The following is a 17,643-nucleotide window of genomic DNA, read 5'->3' as shown; positions in this document are numbered from 1 at the left end:
GGAACGAGGGGAAGGCCAGATGAAGGAGATGTTGTGCTCTAGCACCACATGGTGCTCATCATCAATGACTCAACTATAACTCAGAGCAGGGATGTGAGGCACAAAATGGAAGACAACAGCTCATATGAAAAGTATTAATGAAAAATCATGAATCAGAAAATTGACTATCACTGGGTTGAGTCAAGAAGCTTGGATAATTTATTCAGGAAGAGACACACTTCATATTCATGTTTTAGAAGTCCAATAAGACTCTTAAGTTAGACAATTTGATTAGGTTTGTGATCATTCAGTCTCTAAATGCTTATTTCATGGTAATATTAGAGATGACTGAATGAGATTAGGCTGTTTCAAAACTTGCGGCCGAGCTCAAACTGTTACACGAGCATGTGTGAGCTGAATCAGACTTCTGGCATGTTTTCTGCATGGTCATAATGTGAAGCACATTTTCTCATAGCGACTGGCATGCGGAGAGTCTAAAAAGTCAGGAAACAGCTGACGACAAAGGATTAGGCCTGTGCCCAGGGATTGGACCCGGCTGGACTGCAGAGAGTCAGGTCTGAGGAGAAGATCTCTGCTGCAGTTACATACCAGCAGCCTGACGCACCAGGAAGAAAATCCCCACAGGACAGAAGAGAAATGAAACCTCTTAGTATTTTCAAGGAACATTAAACAAAGCTTGTTCTCTGGAGCTGGTGTTGTAAAACCATCTGGGGGAGACTTTCAGCTGGTGGTACAACTATGAAATGTATGCAGCGCACAGTCTAACACCGCTGATGACAGAAGCATGATGTGTATGCAGCTTTTCAGCGCCTCATTTGTAACAAAAGTACAAGACAAAGACAATGCTCAGACCAAAACAGCCACAGAGCCAGAGAAGATCAAAAAGTTCTTCAGAGCTACGCAAAACTGTTGACAACTTTGGTTACATCCCTCCCAGTGTTACTTCCTTCATGTCAGAAAATGTGAACACAGAACATCTGTAGGTAACCAACCCAACAAGTTAAGTACCACAGCAGCCGAGCGCAAAGGGGAAGTGGGAAGGCTTTCAGGTGCAAAACATATGGCAGACTTTCAGACGGGCATGCCACATGTGTCTCAGCCGTGCCCGTCATGTAACTCATTCTGAGCCGTAAACCCTCCTTCTTTAATGAATGGGATGCAATGATACACCGGACTGTTTATGTCTGCTTGGGTCTGCGGTCCTTACATGGTAAAAGGTCATTGGTTTAGTATGAAAAGATAGGAGAACGGGTTGAAATGCTTGTGAGGTATGACTGAGCATGAACCCAGAGCTAAAGAGGAAGCTTGTGTCAGTGGATGAGGTCTGTTTCAAATACACAGACATGGCTTTTCAATAAACTCCAGGATAAAGAGCATTAGGGCCATTCAGTGAGGAGATGGATGGTTGAGCTGTGAGCACGGTCGGTTCACTCAGGGTGACTGAAGAGGGCTCTATAAACAAACCCTTTAGCAGCAAAGCACCAAGTGGAGCGCATACAAACAGGTTGCACTATAAAGCTCACTGTGTGTGTGTGTCTCTATGTGTATCAGACCCTGGGATAGCTTGTCAAACGTATTCTCGGAATGAGAAAACAAACAGTGTTAAAGTTGTCCTGTGTGAAGACTGAGATGGTGTCTATGTACAGAGATGCAACGCCTCACTGTGTTGATGTTTGAACAGGTTTCTCACACTCACACACATTGTTACGGCCAATGGGTGTACACAATTAAGTGTGTGAGTAACGCATACCTCCAACAGGGAGACATAACTGTCAGCTAGCAACAAAACAGGACTGAGAATTGTTCCCATGCTTCTCTTGTTCCCGAGAAGATGTCGGGGATGATGTGAGGTCCAGAGATAAAGGAGTGATATCTCTGTGTGTGATGAAGTTTACCCCCATTGTAGTAAAGTGAGCGTTCACTTCTACACTCCAGCTGCAGCTGTGACTAACATCCTTATCCTTGAAGTGACAGAAAAGTAACGTTTCCTACCTTCAGACTGATCCCAGAGGTGTGGATGTGTCCTCACCCTCTGCCTCCAACCACCACGATGAAACCACAGAGATGGAGTTCTCTACAATGTATAGATCCCTCAGATGTTCAGAGGCAAAGGTTAATCTCAGCTGTCCCAGGAGTCTGATGGAGGAGGTCTTCGTCTGAGCCGGCTGTTTGTTTAGTCAAATTACAGCACAGTGAGGGGGTCCCGCTCCTCTCTCACACTATGAAAAAAGCCCGACCAGCACTCAGAAAGAGTGCTGTAAGTTTTGAAAAAAGGTTTTCCCATTGGAGGCATGCACACAAACACACACACACACACACACACACACACACACAGACACACCTTCTCTGACAGATTCACACAGAACAGTGTCAGTGGTCCGGCCCTGCAGAGGCTGAGTGGGAACAGAGAGGAGAGGAGAGGAGAGGAGAGGAGAGGAGGGAATAGTCAAACGGAGTTCAGCAGAAAGCAAAAGAGAGGCTGGTTTCCAAAAAGAGTGAGCAAAGAGGACAAACGGGGGGGGGGGAAGCGTCAAAATACGGATCAAGTTCTGCTTGTTGTTGTTGGGGTGGCGGTTCAGAGGAGCGATTTGTTTATGAATGGAGTGGAGGTGAATGGAGACTGTCTCTAATGGCAACAGCAATCTGGACCACATCTAACCCCTCCATAAAACAACAAACACAATAAAAGGAAGAGAAAGAGTGAGAGAATGAGTGAGGGATCAAGGAAGAGAGAGAGAGAGGTTTGGCAGCCGTACAGCAGCCAGCTTTGAAAACAAACGCTGAGATCTTTTTCTAATGGAAACAGATGCATACATAATCCCGCCACTATATTTAAGTACAAAAACCACCAAACGCATTAAAAAACCTACACTGACTGCATTTTAAATTATTTGCTCCTATTTATTCTATTAAAACTTCCCGTCTCCTCCCTCCCTGTCCTCCTTTCGTCTATCCACACAATGTTTATCTGCTCTGTGTGTATTGCTGCTGGTCCTATTCTCATAGTTTCCCAGCGTATTGGAGTTTGTCTCATGAGGGTTAATAATGTCGCCGAGCAGCTGACGAGGGCCTTTCTACCTCTAACATGGGGCCAGGACAGTCAGAGGGGAGGAGAGGGGTGGGGGCAGGGGCTAAATTGGACCCTTACATGCTCTCCTGTAATTGTGAGGGTAAATCTAAAAGCCTTGCCAGCAGTAATTAGAAAGCCAGTGAAGCCCCAGTTAGTGGTCAGGGGGAGGCAAAGCCACACAGGACCTTACTAACTTGTGTAATCATCAACACTTCATATGGACTGTATTGAGTTTGTGAATAACAACAAATATATCATGTAAATAAATTTGGCCTCAGCTGGGACACATCCTGAAGAAAAGGTGGAAGCACTTGGGACTGGTGTGAGTTTGTATTCTACACATCAGACATAGGCAACTGGTCTAATTTTGTGCAGCCCCCAAAACAAATCCCCAAATTGTATTTCAAGAAGTTGGAAGGAATATAAAGCCCAACATAATACAGACAATAACTCCCAAAGCGCACAAATCGACAGAAAAATGCACAAAGTATACACAATAACGCATCAAAAAATACACAGAATGACAACAAAGACAGACACAACAACCATTTAAACAAACAAAATGACGAAAACACATAAAAAACAACACATTACAGAATAGCTCCAAAGACACACAAACTGTTGACAAAATTATACAAAATGACAGGAAAATACAGAAAGCAACAACAACAAAAAAACATAAAAGTGACCACAAACATGCAGAAATCAACAACATAAATGCATAAACCTACAGAACAATGCATAAAATTACAACAAGATCACAAAAAAATAACAACAAATTCTAAATGCTGACGAACATGTCAATAATGTGGCCCTCAGATCAGATACAATCACATTTTTGTGGCTCAAACTGTGATAAAGTGGCCCATCCCTGCTATACATCTTGTTACACTGTAGAGAAACCACAGGGAGGTGTGTGTCGGTTTATATTTGGCAGCAGGCCTCGTTGTTTCCTCTATTTCAGGGTGTCAAACTCATTTCATGTCAGGCACCACATACATCCAGGTGGTTTGATCTCAAGTAGTTTGGACCCTGTAGGCATTTTTTGTAAGGATAAAAGTGCGATTTTAACATAGTTGTGCCCGTGTTTTAACACTTCCACATGTAACTTTTAAACCCCCCCCCCGTTTTGAGTGAAGTACACAACAAAAGGCCTTGACTAAAAGAAAATAAACTAGTTAAGGTAAGTAGTTAGAATATGGTTTGAAAGTGATTAAGTTGTTGTATTTTGTGTTGTACTCTTCTATATAGTGTCTGGTCTGCAAAGAGATTAAATTATGGTGTTTCACTTGATAAACTAAGTTTTTTTTTCTGATTTTAATTTAAAACAAATATTCATTCTCAGGGGTCACTCTGTGGCACACTAGTGAGCATCCTTGCCTCTCAGTGCAGGGGTTATGGGTTCAAGTACTGCTGGTGGTCCCCAACTTGTCTTTGTCAATCCCTGTGATAGACTGGCATCCTATCCATGGGCACACCCTATATCTGCAGGCACAGGCGAGGCCGTGACCCTGTACGGGAAAGAAAACAGGTGTAGTAGACCAGATGAAAGGTGATTTACCCACAGTGGGCCCAATATGAGCTGGGTTTGAACTACAATTCACCAAGTTCCCTACAAATTATACTGTTCAGCCTTTCTACACATATACAGGAATCGTTTCTCAATAATGGGATGAATTCGTGCCTAGGGAGTACAGCTATAGGTTATGGTTGGAGTACGTTTCAGATAAAGCCTTAACTTATGTCAGATTGACTGATTGAAAGGTTGTGGCCTAAGAAGGTCTCCTCGGTGAGGGGGTGGGGGTGGGGGTGGGATCATGGAGTCAGAGGCAGGAAACAGCAGAGCAGAGGCATGAATCTGAACCTAATGAACCTCTGAAAGATGAAGATGGATGAAGCCACTGAGCTCCCCTCACATCCATTTAAGGTACACATATGCTATATATAATAGGAAAAGGTGAGTCACAGGAGAGAAAGACGTCACTTGACACTAAAATAACGAAAGGCACAAAACAACAACAGCAACTATTGTTGTTATGCCCTCTTTGCAGAAACAGTGCAGTTAAACTTGTTGCTACGATAAGGTTCAGCTAACTTTTCATTTAGCAGAAACTGTTTTTCAAAGCTAACCAAGCTACATTATCAGGTGTTATTTTTACAGGAGATGAAAAAGACATATTTTTCAGATATTTATATATACTGTAGCCTTTATTACTAAACCATCCCTTGCTGCATTAGCACATACACATACGCCAAGGGGTACTCGCAAACATTTTTCAATATGTTTCAAAATAATAGGAACATTTGGGAATAATGTCTTTTCTTGAAATGTATTGAAACAGAATTAATTTATTCTGTAAAGGCCGTTTAATCACACTTATGACCATTGAAGACAACAAATATTATATTTTTCAAAGGAGAAAGTAGGGCTGGGCGATATATCGAATATACTCGATATATCGCAGCTTGTAGTCTGTGCGGTGTTGAAAATGACCATACCGTTAAACTCGCGGACTTTTTTTTTTTTTTTTTTGATTTTTTTTTTTTTTTTAAATATCTTAGTGGCATTATGCACAAAAGGTGCACTTAAATTTAGTGTTGTTTTGAAATGTCATCTTAATGACAACATTCACAAAAGGGCACTATTTGTTTTTAAAATATTGTAGTGGCATTATGTACAAAAAGTGCACTTTAATTTTGTGTTTTGAAATGCCATGTGAGTTGCATCCTGCACTAATGTCTTGTTTTGAAATGTCTCTGTGACAATTTTGCACAGAACGTGCACTTTCTGTTGACAATTTTATGTTTGAGCCACTCACTGTTTAATAAATACAGTTATGTCAACTTTGACTTAGTTGTGATATCCCCTTTTTTGCATGAAAGTTTAAAATTGGCATATATTAATGCAGTATGATCAAGAATGTTTTAATGTAGACATATAGAATCATCATACTGGTGTGATTTTGTGCATCAAAGTGTTAATTCAAGGGTAATGCAAAATATCGAGATATATATCGTGTATCGTGACATGGCCTAAAAATATCGCGGTATTTATAAAAGGCCATATCGCCCAGCCCTAGGAGAAAGTATATGTAGGAATGTGATATTCATTCTGTCACTATTGATATTTTATTTAGTATGTGGCTTTTGGTTGTTGGTGCTCCCCAAACGTTAAAAAAAAAGATTGAAGATAAGATTGAAAGCTTGAACTGGGGAAAAATGGGGAAATAGAAAAGATGATCTGGTAGAGTTCCTGGTTTGAATCCAGCATTAGATGACCTCCTTCACTTCTGTGTACTCCCATCCTGAAGTGTAATTTTGCTAAATTGTTCCATGACTTAAAATGAAAGATTAATGTTGTTATAATGATTTTGTTTATAACTTCCTTTCTATTTTATTTGAATTATTGTTTTGTGTAATTCCACTGGGCCTCTCGGCCTGGTCTCCCATGAAAAAGCAATTTTATTTTAAGGGACTCTGTGGTAGAATAAAGGTCAGGTGAATAAATGACCCTGTCAGGGTAAAATTGTTAGTTATGTTTATTAACATATTTACTCATAGACCTTATTCTTTTTAAGGCTTTAAGTTGAGACTTTTCATTTCTGCTCTTTTCTCGAGGTCAGCTTCCCAAAACACATCTTATCCCTCAGACACAGAGGCATCACACACTCACATGCCTACACACACTCACATAGTCACACATACACACCCAATACACATCCATTCATACACACAAACACCATACACGCACACACATCCAACACTCACGACAATCAGGAGATACCAGAGAACTGGTTGTTTTGACCTAAAGAAGAAACTGTCTCTTTTCACCCTCTTCTTTCACCTCCACCCTGTCCTCTTTATCTCCTGGGGGGAGGAGAAAGGGGGACTGAGGGGGAATATACGTGATGAGTTAGAACTGTGCCACTCTGTCATCGGACGTCCGCCCGAGGCGGTCACTATTTTTGTCCATCTTTGTACTCCTTTTTATTTAGTTTTATAATAAACCTTTTTTATAAAATCATCAATGCCTCGCCTGGACTCCATCATTCAACCAGAGCAATTAATCATGTCTCCAAATGAGGTCAACCGCAAATTTGCCATGACAAATCCTCAACATGTGTAAACTTTTACTGAAAATACATTTAATATTTGTTCTCCATCATTGACATTTAAATGCAACTCAGCCAAATTTGAATCTTTTACACACATTAGTAAATATTCACATGTGAGTAAGTGTCTGATGTTTCCTTGCTCCAACACATCTGATTTAGGGCTTAATAGGCTTTGTGCGGGACACTTTCATCTTATTCTAATGTGTTGAAGGAGGGCAACATCACGTGTAGGACCACAGCCCTTCATACATGTTGATTATTACAAGTTAGGTTGTGTTCAAAACGAATTCACACAAACACATAGCAAATGGTTGCTTAAACAAATTATTTAAATGCATTTGAATGCATGCCTGGAATAATGTTATATTTAAGATTAACTGGTAATTTATGGTGAACCCTGCCATGCACCCCTGCACAAACAGAGATAGACCCCATCATGCAGCACCCTTCAACATACATACGTACATGCATACATACATTACATCTCAAATAAGGCTGAACAATTAATCGCATTAGCGATTTTCTCGCAATATCATAAAACACAATTTTCTAATCGCCATGACTGCATTTTTTTTTTTTTTTTTGGGACCGACAAGCTTCGTCCTTATCGGTCTTGTTACAGTATCGGTATTTTTAAGGTTGCGTTAATCCTCAAGCCTCAGACAAGCATTGATACTGCCGTGCTGCCTGTCAGTCCTCCTAAAGAAACCACATATGGAGCTGACTGATGGGAGGGGCTACTGTAGACAGTGCTCGCCTCTTCGCCTCGCTTCATGAGTAGACGTGTCTGTAGACGCTATCTACTCATTTATTAATGTTTTCAGCCAAAAAGCTGCACATTACATTAAACACATGGCTATTTAAGCGGCTATTGTGATTTTGAGTCAGAAAAGTGTGTGTCGCTGCAGAATGAGAACAGCAGACGCAGATGAGTTGTTGTTAGCCTTTAGCCTAGCCGATGGTCCACCACAGCAGCCACGCCTCTGCCGTCTGTCACGCCGCCTCCGTCTGCTCCAGGGGCAGTGAGTGCTGGCAGACAGGGCCTCTGCTTTGTGGGCCGCTAGGTCGTCTCGGCGTAGCAGTCCTACACATCGGTCACTACCATGCCTCGGCTGCCGGCAACGTTTATTTTGAGTAGTGACTTGCGATCATATATTATCTTACAGCTAAAACGTTACAAGTTAATATGGCAAAACAGGGGTAAATCAACATAGTTCGCCTTGTTGTCACGAGCCAGTGCAGCAGCATCCATCAGAGGCACAGCTCACTAATTCACCATTTGCACAATTTCTAATTGTTAAGTTGTTTGATATGCTTGATTTGAATATTTGTATTGTTGAGATAGTTGGATTTGTGTTTTGTTAATAAATAAAAAAAATATTTAAAAATTTATAGAGTTTTATTTAGAACTATTTATTTTGTATTTTTCATTTATTTTGTGTGCCATATTGTTCAAAATGTTGAAAAATAAACAGATTGATGTTCATTATTATTTTTCTTTTTTTGTTATTTTGTGTTTTTCCATTGATTTAAAAAAAAAAGGTATCCATAAGGGTATTGATAAAGTACCGGATCGATAAGAGTAGTAGTACAGTAGTATACCCATCCCTAATGTGGAAGAGGTAAAGCCACAGATTTGTTTGTTTTATTGTTGCAATCTGTGCTTTAAAATGTATATTTCTTATTTATTTAAAGTTTAAATAAATCTCAAATTGTTTATTATGAAACAGATTGATTTATTGCTTGTGTTCATTGAAAAACACATGACAAGGGGAAAAAAATGGATATTAAATTGCAATCGCAATATTGAGGGAAAAAAAAATCACAATTAGATTATTTTCCAAGATCGTTCAGCCCTAATCTCAAATCTCCATTATGCTCACACAGGAATTAAGTCTCTGGAAATAGTTATATGTTTGCTGCCCTCGTGTGGATGCTTTAGGAAATCATGATAAAATGGAAAAGAATTCACTTTCATTTTGTGTTTGCGTTCATTTTACAAACTCACACTCAGTGTGTGTTCGTGTCCAATCGTGAAGTAGAAACAGAAACGGTATTAGAAAAATAATGGAAGTATAACATATCTGTGTTATTATACCAAACCCACTGAATCCAACTAATACTTTCACATGAGGGGATTTTTTTAGACAACATAATGATCTATAAATTATAGATTTGAAAGGACTTTGTCCCTCCCCACTACATTTTTTGATTGCCAACATGACTGATTTACTTATTCTGTTCGGTTTAAATCAAATTATTGAAAGAAATTAAAACAATTTGCTAATTAGGTGATTAAAGGAATACTACTGTCATTTCTGGGGTTTTCAACTAGTGGGTCGAAATAAAAAAGTGGGTCACAAACTTGTTTTCAACGGGTCACTTAATAGGTTCTGAAAAAGATGTGGTGCTACCTTTTAGATTTAAACTTACTTATTTAGCATTTGACCATCACATTGTATTTTTGACAAATGGGACGTTAGGTTGGTGTATTTAGTTTTTAGGCTGGGCTACCGGAGCACGATTCTCAATTTATGACCCAGGGTCAATTTCTCATTTATTTGCGAGTCAAATATTACGACGGTTGGTGGTACCGAATCATTGGCACATACCAATATATACAGTAAATGGGGTCCAATACCCCATACGTGTCACGGGGGCGCCAGGTCTTGCCCAAGGACACTTCAACGCATGGACAGGTATAGACTGGGATTGAACCCCCAACCTCCCGATCAGAAGATGACCCCTCTACCACCATGTTATATTTAAGATTAACTGGTGAACCCTGCCATGCACCCCTACACAAACAGAGATAGACCCCATCATGCAGCACCCTCCACCATACATACCACCTGAGCCACGGTCGCCCATCTATCCATCCATCCATTTTCTGACCCGCTTCCTCCTTTTTTCAGGGTCACAGGGGTAACCCTAACACCAGCTCTCTATAGGCGGGGGTACACTTTGGACAGGGCGCCAGTCCATCGCAGGGCAACACACAGACAAGCAACAGCTCACACTCACATTCACTCCTACAGGCAATCTAGAGAGTCCAATCAACCACACAGTCATGTTTTTGGATTGTGGGAGGAACTCACGCAGCATGGGGAGAACATGCAAACTCCACACAGAAGGGAACCGAGTGTCCACTCCAGGGCTTGAACCCAGGACCTTTTTGCTGTGTGAGGCAGACAAGTTAACCTCTAATCCACCGTGCACCCACTAAACCCTTTCTCTCCTTTATTAATGTTATGTGATCGCTATTCTAACTGCTCGATGTTGATAATGTGGCCCTTTGGATTGGACAATAACACTTTTGTGGCCCCCACGGTGATAAATGTTGCCAATTTATGGCCTTATTGGATATTTCCACTGGTTAAAATAATTTGGGCAATAATCTGGACCTTGATTTTATAGCAGACATGTGTTTATCATGTTTGGTTTAGTAAAGTTCACCCAGACTAAAGTCTGAGGTTAGGTCAGATTGAGGACCAAGTTAAAACATCTGTTTAATGAAGCTCTAGAAATCATCAGAAACCATGATTCATATAAATTGTGATATCAGTGTTACAGTTTCCTTCATTGTGTTTATGAGAGCCATCACACAGACACACAGGTCACACCGGGTCAGGTGGTGAAACTCCCTGTCGTTACCACTGCGAGCAGCAGGCAGGTAGGGCTCAGGTAAACCGTGACGTCATGTTGGCACTTTTGAACCCTGGCAGTAAATATGAAGGTGTGTGTGTGTGTGTGTGTGTGTGTGTGTGTGTGTGTGTGTGTGTGTGTGTGTGTGTGTGTGTGTGTCAGGTAGCCGCTCAGGTAGTCACTAATCAGTCTGGACCTTAGACTAAGGAGAGCACGGCGCTAAGGAGCCCGCTGGGTGAAACCCGGAGGCCTAATATGCACCAGGAGGTTTGAAGTACCAGGTCTACCTGTTCAGCCCACCTGTCCTACCTGGACTGCGGTATGTACAGCAACGCACCACCGGCACAGACGCTGTCACTCAGCAGTCAGTACATTCCGCCTTCGTATGACTTTCCCGGGTACCACCATCACGTCCCCGGACTCAGTGACTCCACGTCCGGTTCCTGGAACCCGGTCTACGCGGCCCGTGAAGAGTTTCCGTACAGCTTCCCAGGGTCAAGCCCCGGGGCAGGGCAGTTCAGCTTCTCCGCCCCGGACCTGAGTGGGACTCCCGGAGGCTCCTTCTCCCAATACAACATCGTCCCTGGACCGGAGTCCTTCATCCCCAGGAGGAGGTCTCATGAGACCACCAGGCAAACCATCTCAGGTGGGACCTCACCTACAGCATCCTGGGGGCCACACAATGGACCATGAGCTGGTTACATCGTAGTTCATGTTTTAATGTTACATAATCAAACATTAATTAATCAATTATAATTATAATATTTGTCTTATATTTACACTATTAATAATTCAGAGATGGCTAAAAGAAAAAGCCTCAAAATACAAACAAATAAATATTCTGAAAATCCAAGATATATAGAGGCTATTTGGTAAATGTTTTCTGAGATTTGTTATTTATTCATAAGTTTTATTTATTTTAATATAAACTTTTAGTTGAAAAAAATAAAAAATAATTCAATTAGGTTATTTGTTTTTCCTGCCCCTTAAATAAAACAAAAGCTTCAATATTGTTAATGCAAAATAAACAACAAAAACACAATATATATATTTGTGTTAAATATTATATATATATATATATATATATATATATATATATATATATATATATATATATATATATATATATATATATATATATATATATAGAATGTATTTATATTTACAATTATTTATCTTTGTAGTTTTGGTAAATGTAGTATTTTTTTTGGTTTTGGTTTCCTTTTCCTAGTCCATCCCATATAAAACTGTAATACACACGTGATAAACTCAAGGATGCGGGGGCTTAAAAAATGAGAAAACATGAAACGAAACATGTGTAAATGACTAACTACTGTAACTCAGTTGTATATATTGCAGTCCCTCCAAATACACAAATTCAATGAAACTTTACAATATTTGCCAGTGCTCAGAGTGTTCCCGTGCTTATATCACATGATGGCAGTCATTTTTAAAAGCAAATTGTTAAAAAAAACATCTTTTGTCGATGCCTTATTTACTTTACATATCATTTAAATGTGGAAATGCATACTAGGGCAGATTATTGTTGAAATGTCTTGTTTTCCCATCTGTAATCTGTGGCCCACTTGAGATCAAACTGGTGCGTATTTGGCCCCTGAACTAAAATAACATAGTTTGACACTATGTTACACATACTATAAGCAGAATTATAATGGTAAGTGAAAATTAGAATGAAGATTAAACATAATTCCCATCTGTCTGGACTAATGTGCACAAAGCTGTTATCTGGAGTTGTTGCTTTATCGTAACTCCTCCGATATCTTGCATATCAACAACCAACGGAGGAAAAAAAGCTTTGTTCTGATAAGACTTACCACAAATCAAAATGTTCAGAGAAGCTGAGGTCATTTAGAAAGAAGCGCCATGACTAACTAAACCTCAATCGTCGGTCAACAAAACATAGAGCAGGACATTTTGTCTGAGAGGAAGTGTTTCAAAATGTGCTCACATGTGCAATCATGACCCTCTCCCTCCCACCAGCTTGATGGGAAATGTCAGTGTTAAGCTTAAAGTGGAGACTTTGCAGCGTTATCCCCACCTTCTGTCCACTGGGTGGGTGCGAAATGGTGACAAACTGGAAAGATAACAGTGGGAGGACAGGAAGTCTGCACAAGTCCAACCCAACCTGACGTTCCTCACTCTGCATGTGTGCTCGACGCTGGGTCTGCCCCAGTCGATACCGTCACTTTAAATCAATAGATAGCAACCACAGCTTCTCAAGTGTGTGTGTGTGTGTGCGTGCGTGTGTGTAAACATGCGTGTCAATGAATAGCTGGCTGTGTAAACACCTTTTTAAAACACCTCGTGACGATAAGGGGTCCCAGTGATGCAATGCTGTGGGCTCTCTTTACATTCGTTATAGTTAGTGTGATTAATAGAACTGATGAGGCTTTAAGTGGCGCCTGAACTTGAACATGGCACCAGACATGTTTGGCAACGACATGTGACTCACTGACAAACCAATACATGTCAGTCCAACAGAAAAGAAGCAGAACGCACCCACCTTACTATCACGCTGTCAGCTATAGATCGTTGTTTGGGATATTTCTTCTGCTGACACATGATGGCTTTTTTTTGTGATTCAGGTGGAAAGACTCGCACCAAAGACAAGTACAGAGTGGTGTACTCGGACCACCAGCGGCTGGAGCTGGAGAAAGAGTTTCAGTTTAACCGCTACATCACCATGAGGAGGAAGTCGGAGCTTTCGGTGTCCCTCAGCCTCTCTGAGAGACAGGTGAAACCACAGGAGCCAATGAAATGCACCAGTCAGCATAAAATAGGCCTCAAAAGAAGACTAAAAAAGTTTAAAAAAAAACACAAGAAAACATCCCCAAAATCCTTGTTGGTTTTAGAAAGCAACATTTACATTGATTTTTATGCATCTATTACTGTATCATTGACTGATATTAGTGGTGATGATCTCTTATTATGGTGTTACATCTGTAGTTTGCACAGTGAAAGAAGTTCACAGAAAAACAAAACAGATTTAACCTGCATGCTTTTTTCTGAGAATGGCCTAATTTTTGGATGACAGTGTGTTGAGAGCTACTACACTTTAAATGTTATTTAAGCTGCTGGATACCATCCCTAACATTGTTTAAACAGTGTTTCATTCTCATCCTCTACTGATGCCAGACATTTTTAGTGTTTTCACAGATTGAAAGTTGTGCCAAAAATAATGGCAGATGTTGCTATCGCGTATTTCCTCATATCCTCCGAGTACTGCCGAAATTGAATGTCCCGTTGAGTGACTTCATATCACGTCATCAAGCTAATCTTTCTTGTCTGGCCAAGAAACAAAGTAAGAATGTAATAAAAACACTTCTTAAAGCTGCTATCCGGAATTTCTGAGAAACGTCTCGATGTCCCGCCCTAAACAGCCTCACTTCCTGCCACTGCGTCTGCCAATCTACCAGAAGCCACGCCTCTACTTTTCTGCATGCGCATCGCGGAACAAAACAAGGTCGCATTGGGTCACATTGATATAGGTCTATGGGTCAGGTGAGAGCAAAAATCATATTTACCTGTTTAATGTTGTGACGCGTGGCCTTGTTTCCGTGCACAGTTCCACATTCACTTTAATTGACAGACTCAAAAACAGGAAGTCAAAGTCTATTGGCTGGGCGCAGTGCGCGATCATTTCCATTTGTATAGGGGTCTATAGGACGAAGGAGGGACTTCATATACATTCATGTATATGAATGACCACTGACAGTAAACCATAGGAAAAGGCTAGAAAAGGTATTTTTTTTGCATTTTAAAAAAATCATACATGAACATAGATTTCTCAGAAACTCCGGATATCAGCTTTAAATACCAGAATAGCAACGTAAAAGAGTCTACGAGATTCCAAATCCCACATTGCGATATACGAAACTTTTCCGCATTTCAAGTCACATGGCCATTTGTCAACAAACCCATTGTTTGTGATGAAGTCAAAAACAAACTTGCAAGCATCAGTTAAGTAAATTCTCCCGTTTTCAGAAGAAATACCTTCAATTTATTGATCTATGAGGCTTTTATGTCTTTATCTGTGTTATAAAACATGTTAGTTATCTCCAGTAGCTTAAAGAGTGTTTGCTGATTTCTGCATACTTTGCTAATAATTGTATGAAAAATACTGTATTGTAATGTGTAGTGTTAAAGCAATAGGCTTCTCATACACAATTCATGTTTGTGCTTTTCCAGGTGAAAATTTGGTTCCAAAACAGACGTGCCAAAGAGAGGAAGATCACCAGAAAGAAGCTGCAGCATTCCCAGCAGGCTTCCACAACCACCCCTACCCCACCTGCCCGGGGGGGGCCTACTGACACCCAGGTCACCCACAGCCCAGGCAGCAACATTTTGTCAGACACAGTCTCTGAGGAGTACTGAGCTAATGCATGCAATGAGGATGAACTGTGCAGGTCTTTGTGTGTAAATAGTTTTTAGTTTTAGTACGTGAACAACAGAAAATAATGAAGATGATTTAAGTGACGTTTTTGAGCCACACTTCTCCTTTTTTACATCACCATGTAACTACACGCTATTTTTTTCTGCACTAACAGATCATTATCAGCTTCAAAATACACCGACGACATTTCTCAAACATGTGTCTGCAATGGAACAGTTTTCATGAAACAGGAAACCACACATACATGTGTTTGAATGTTGGATAATATTTCCTAAGTTGGTGGTTCTAGCTTGTTAAAATTCAGACCCAAAACTTCACTTATGGTGCACATTTTCACACTATGGTGTTCATCGCGGATGCCAAGTATTTGATTTCATTAAATTTTTGGTTAGTTGTTCTTCACAAGTATATAATAAATGTCGTAAAGTTGTGTTTTAATCCTGGAGTGCCAGGTTTTGTTTTTTGAACTTACAATGTTAAGTTCAGGGCCACATTGGTGGTGGCTTTTTAGTTGTTAAGGAGACATGTTGTGTTAATGAATTGTCTATACCGTACATAACTTTTATTCTATTGAAATAATGTATATGACATATTGATTTTTCACATTGTGCTGCTACAGTCATGAGAAAGGCCAACAGAGGACAAAAATTTGCAACAGTGTGATTTCCGTTTTGAGTTTGACCAAAATAGCTTAGAAACTGTGCCTGTTTGGTAACTTCAGAGAAAAGAGGTAGTGAGCATTAATAAAATGGAGAAATGAAATAATTATTAGTCGGAGATAGAAGCTTTTTTTTGGCTTGTTGCACAAATAAATACATCAAAATAACACTTTAAAAACCACCAGAGGACAAATAAACATGTGATATTCCATCACTGTTTTACAAAATGTAGACATTGGACTTGCTTTTAACCCCATGCACTAAAAGTAAATTAAACATGCTTGGACATGCCTTCTGTTTCCAAGCTTAGCTATATATACTATATATTAAAGAGCAAAGGTTAATAGATGTAGAGCTCCAGTCTTTTAAGGACTTTTCATTTTTGTGCGAGTTAAATAATTTTCCTATTCTGTCTCATAATGTCTTTTAATCATATTAATATTTGGTTTTGCTGTTTGTAAATTACACTCTCCTTCACATTGTGTATAAAATCCTAACCAAACACAGTAGTTTCAATGATAAGTTCATAGTTTGTGTATGTGTTGCATGGACTGTTGGCTGCAGGGCACTTACTGTACCTGCCTACACTGTATTTACCTAAATTCACATGTATGAACTAATGCCACAAGTTTATTCAGCTCCACCTGATTCATAATGTTTGGTTAAAGTCTAATGACAATAATACTTAGGATTGTGACAACTGAATTGTGAATTGGGAACAAATGTGAAAGTGGTGCACAAAGAACTGAGTAATGGTCTTGGTTTTAAAGCTTGAAGAATTACAAATAAATGTTTCATCTGTTTCACGTATGTGGGTTTTCTTTAGCTAACACTAGACACAGCGTTTTTGTAGTGATTAAACACTAAGGAACTGTGGGCGACTGGTCATATGATAAAAAAAAAAGATATCTCGTGATTGTTGCATGGTAATCTGGATAATAAACAGCAGCTTTATGGTTCAAGGAATCAAATGATCAGTGGTCGACCTTCGAACTCCAACCATCAAACAAATCAAACTCCTCCTGTCTTCGATTAACCACACAGCAGGTGAATATTTAAACAATCCAAGCAGAACAAAGGGCTTCCAGTTGTTTTCATTTAAAATAAAGAAGTCAGAGTATTGGAAACATCGTATAAATATCATGTAAAGATAAACTAGTTCTCAGAAAGACAAGGAAAATGAAACCTGAAAAGAAGAAATAAATTTATAATAGTAAATAATAAACTGAATTTCCCATTCAGAAGGTTCCCATCCCTCCTGATCATGTTCTGGTAAACTTTGCTGAGGACCACATGCCTTGTTGGACTTTTTTTTTTTTTTTAATTATTATTGTTAGTTAGACAAGAGAAGAGCATCTTTAGGTAACCAACATGCAGAAGAAAGCCCATCTAATTGTCCTCAGTCGATCAAACTGACATTTGTCTGACAATGTGGTAAATGTGATTATTTAAAGAAATGAAAGTTCAAGTTCAGTCAAAAGATCAAAGGTTTGAAATGTCCATGCCAAGACACTAACTGCCAGGTCATCAAATTAAGCTTCGAGCTGACAACAGATTTGCTTCTGTCTGATAAGTGTTTTTGTGAGTGAGTTCGGCAAACAAAAAGTACAACCTTGCAACGTTAGTTACTGGGAATGTTGTAGCCTAGTCACTGCATAGATCTACTATACAAGTCAGAGGTGCAGATTTAGACAGTTGAATGTCAGAGGTGGAAAGCAATGGATTACATTTACTCACATT

The 17,643-nt window shown here is 39.8% G+C and overlaps 2 protein-coding genes across 2 annotated transcripts in view; one reads left to right on the top strand and one right to left on the bottom strand.

Moving 5' to 3' along the window:
- The window catches only part of pdgfrb (platelet-derived growth factor receptor, beta polypeptide), a 38,308-nt gene extending 35,858 nt beyond the window's left edge, over nt 1–2,450 (bottom strand). Inside the window, exon 1 of the mRNA XM_028459559.1 lies at nt 1,993–2,450. The gene's annotated coding sequence lies outside the window, so the exon portion shown is untranslated. The remainder of the gene's footprint in view (nt 1–1,992) is intronic.
- An 8,532-nt stretch (nt 2,451–10,982) lies between these two features.
- On the top strand, nt 10,983–16,709 carry LOC114471038 (homeobox protein CDX-1-like). The gene is made up of 3 exons (XM_028459561.1): nt 10,983–11,476; nt 13,437–13,585; nt 15,040–16,709. The coding sequence occupies exons 1-3, from the start codon at nt 11,152–11,154 to the stop codon at nt 15,223–15,225; spliced, it is 660 nt and encodes a 219-aa protein (XP_028315362.1). The 5' UTR covers nt 10,983–11,151; the 3' UTR covers nt 15,226–16,709.
- The last annotated feature ends 934 nt before the right edge of the window (nt 16,710–17,643 follow it).

The sequence above is a fragment of the Gouania willdenowi genome, chromosome 10 (genome assembly GCF_900634775.1).
Source record: "Gouania willdenowi chromosome 10, fGouWil2.1, whole genome shotgun sequence".
NCBI lineage: Eukaryota > Metazoa > Chordata > Actinopteri > Blenniiformes > Gobiesocidae > Gouania > Gouania willdenowi.
The sequence above is the reverse complement of the archived record's forward strand: the minus strand, read 5'-3'. Positions and strand labels throughout refer to the sequence as shown.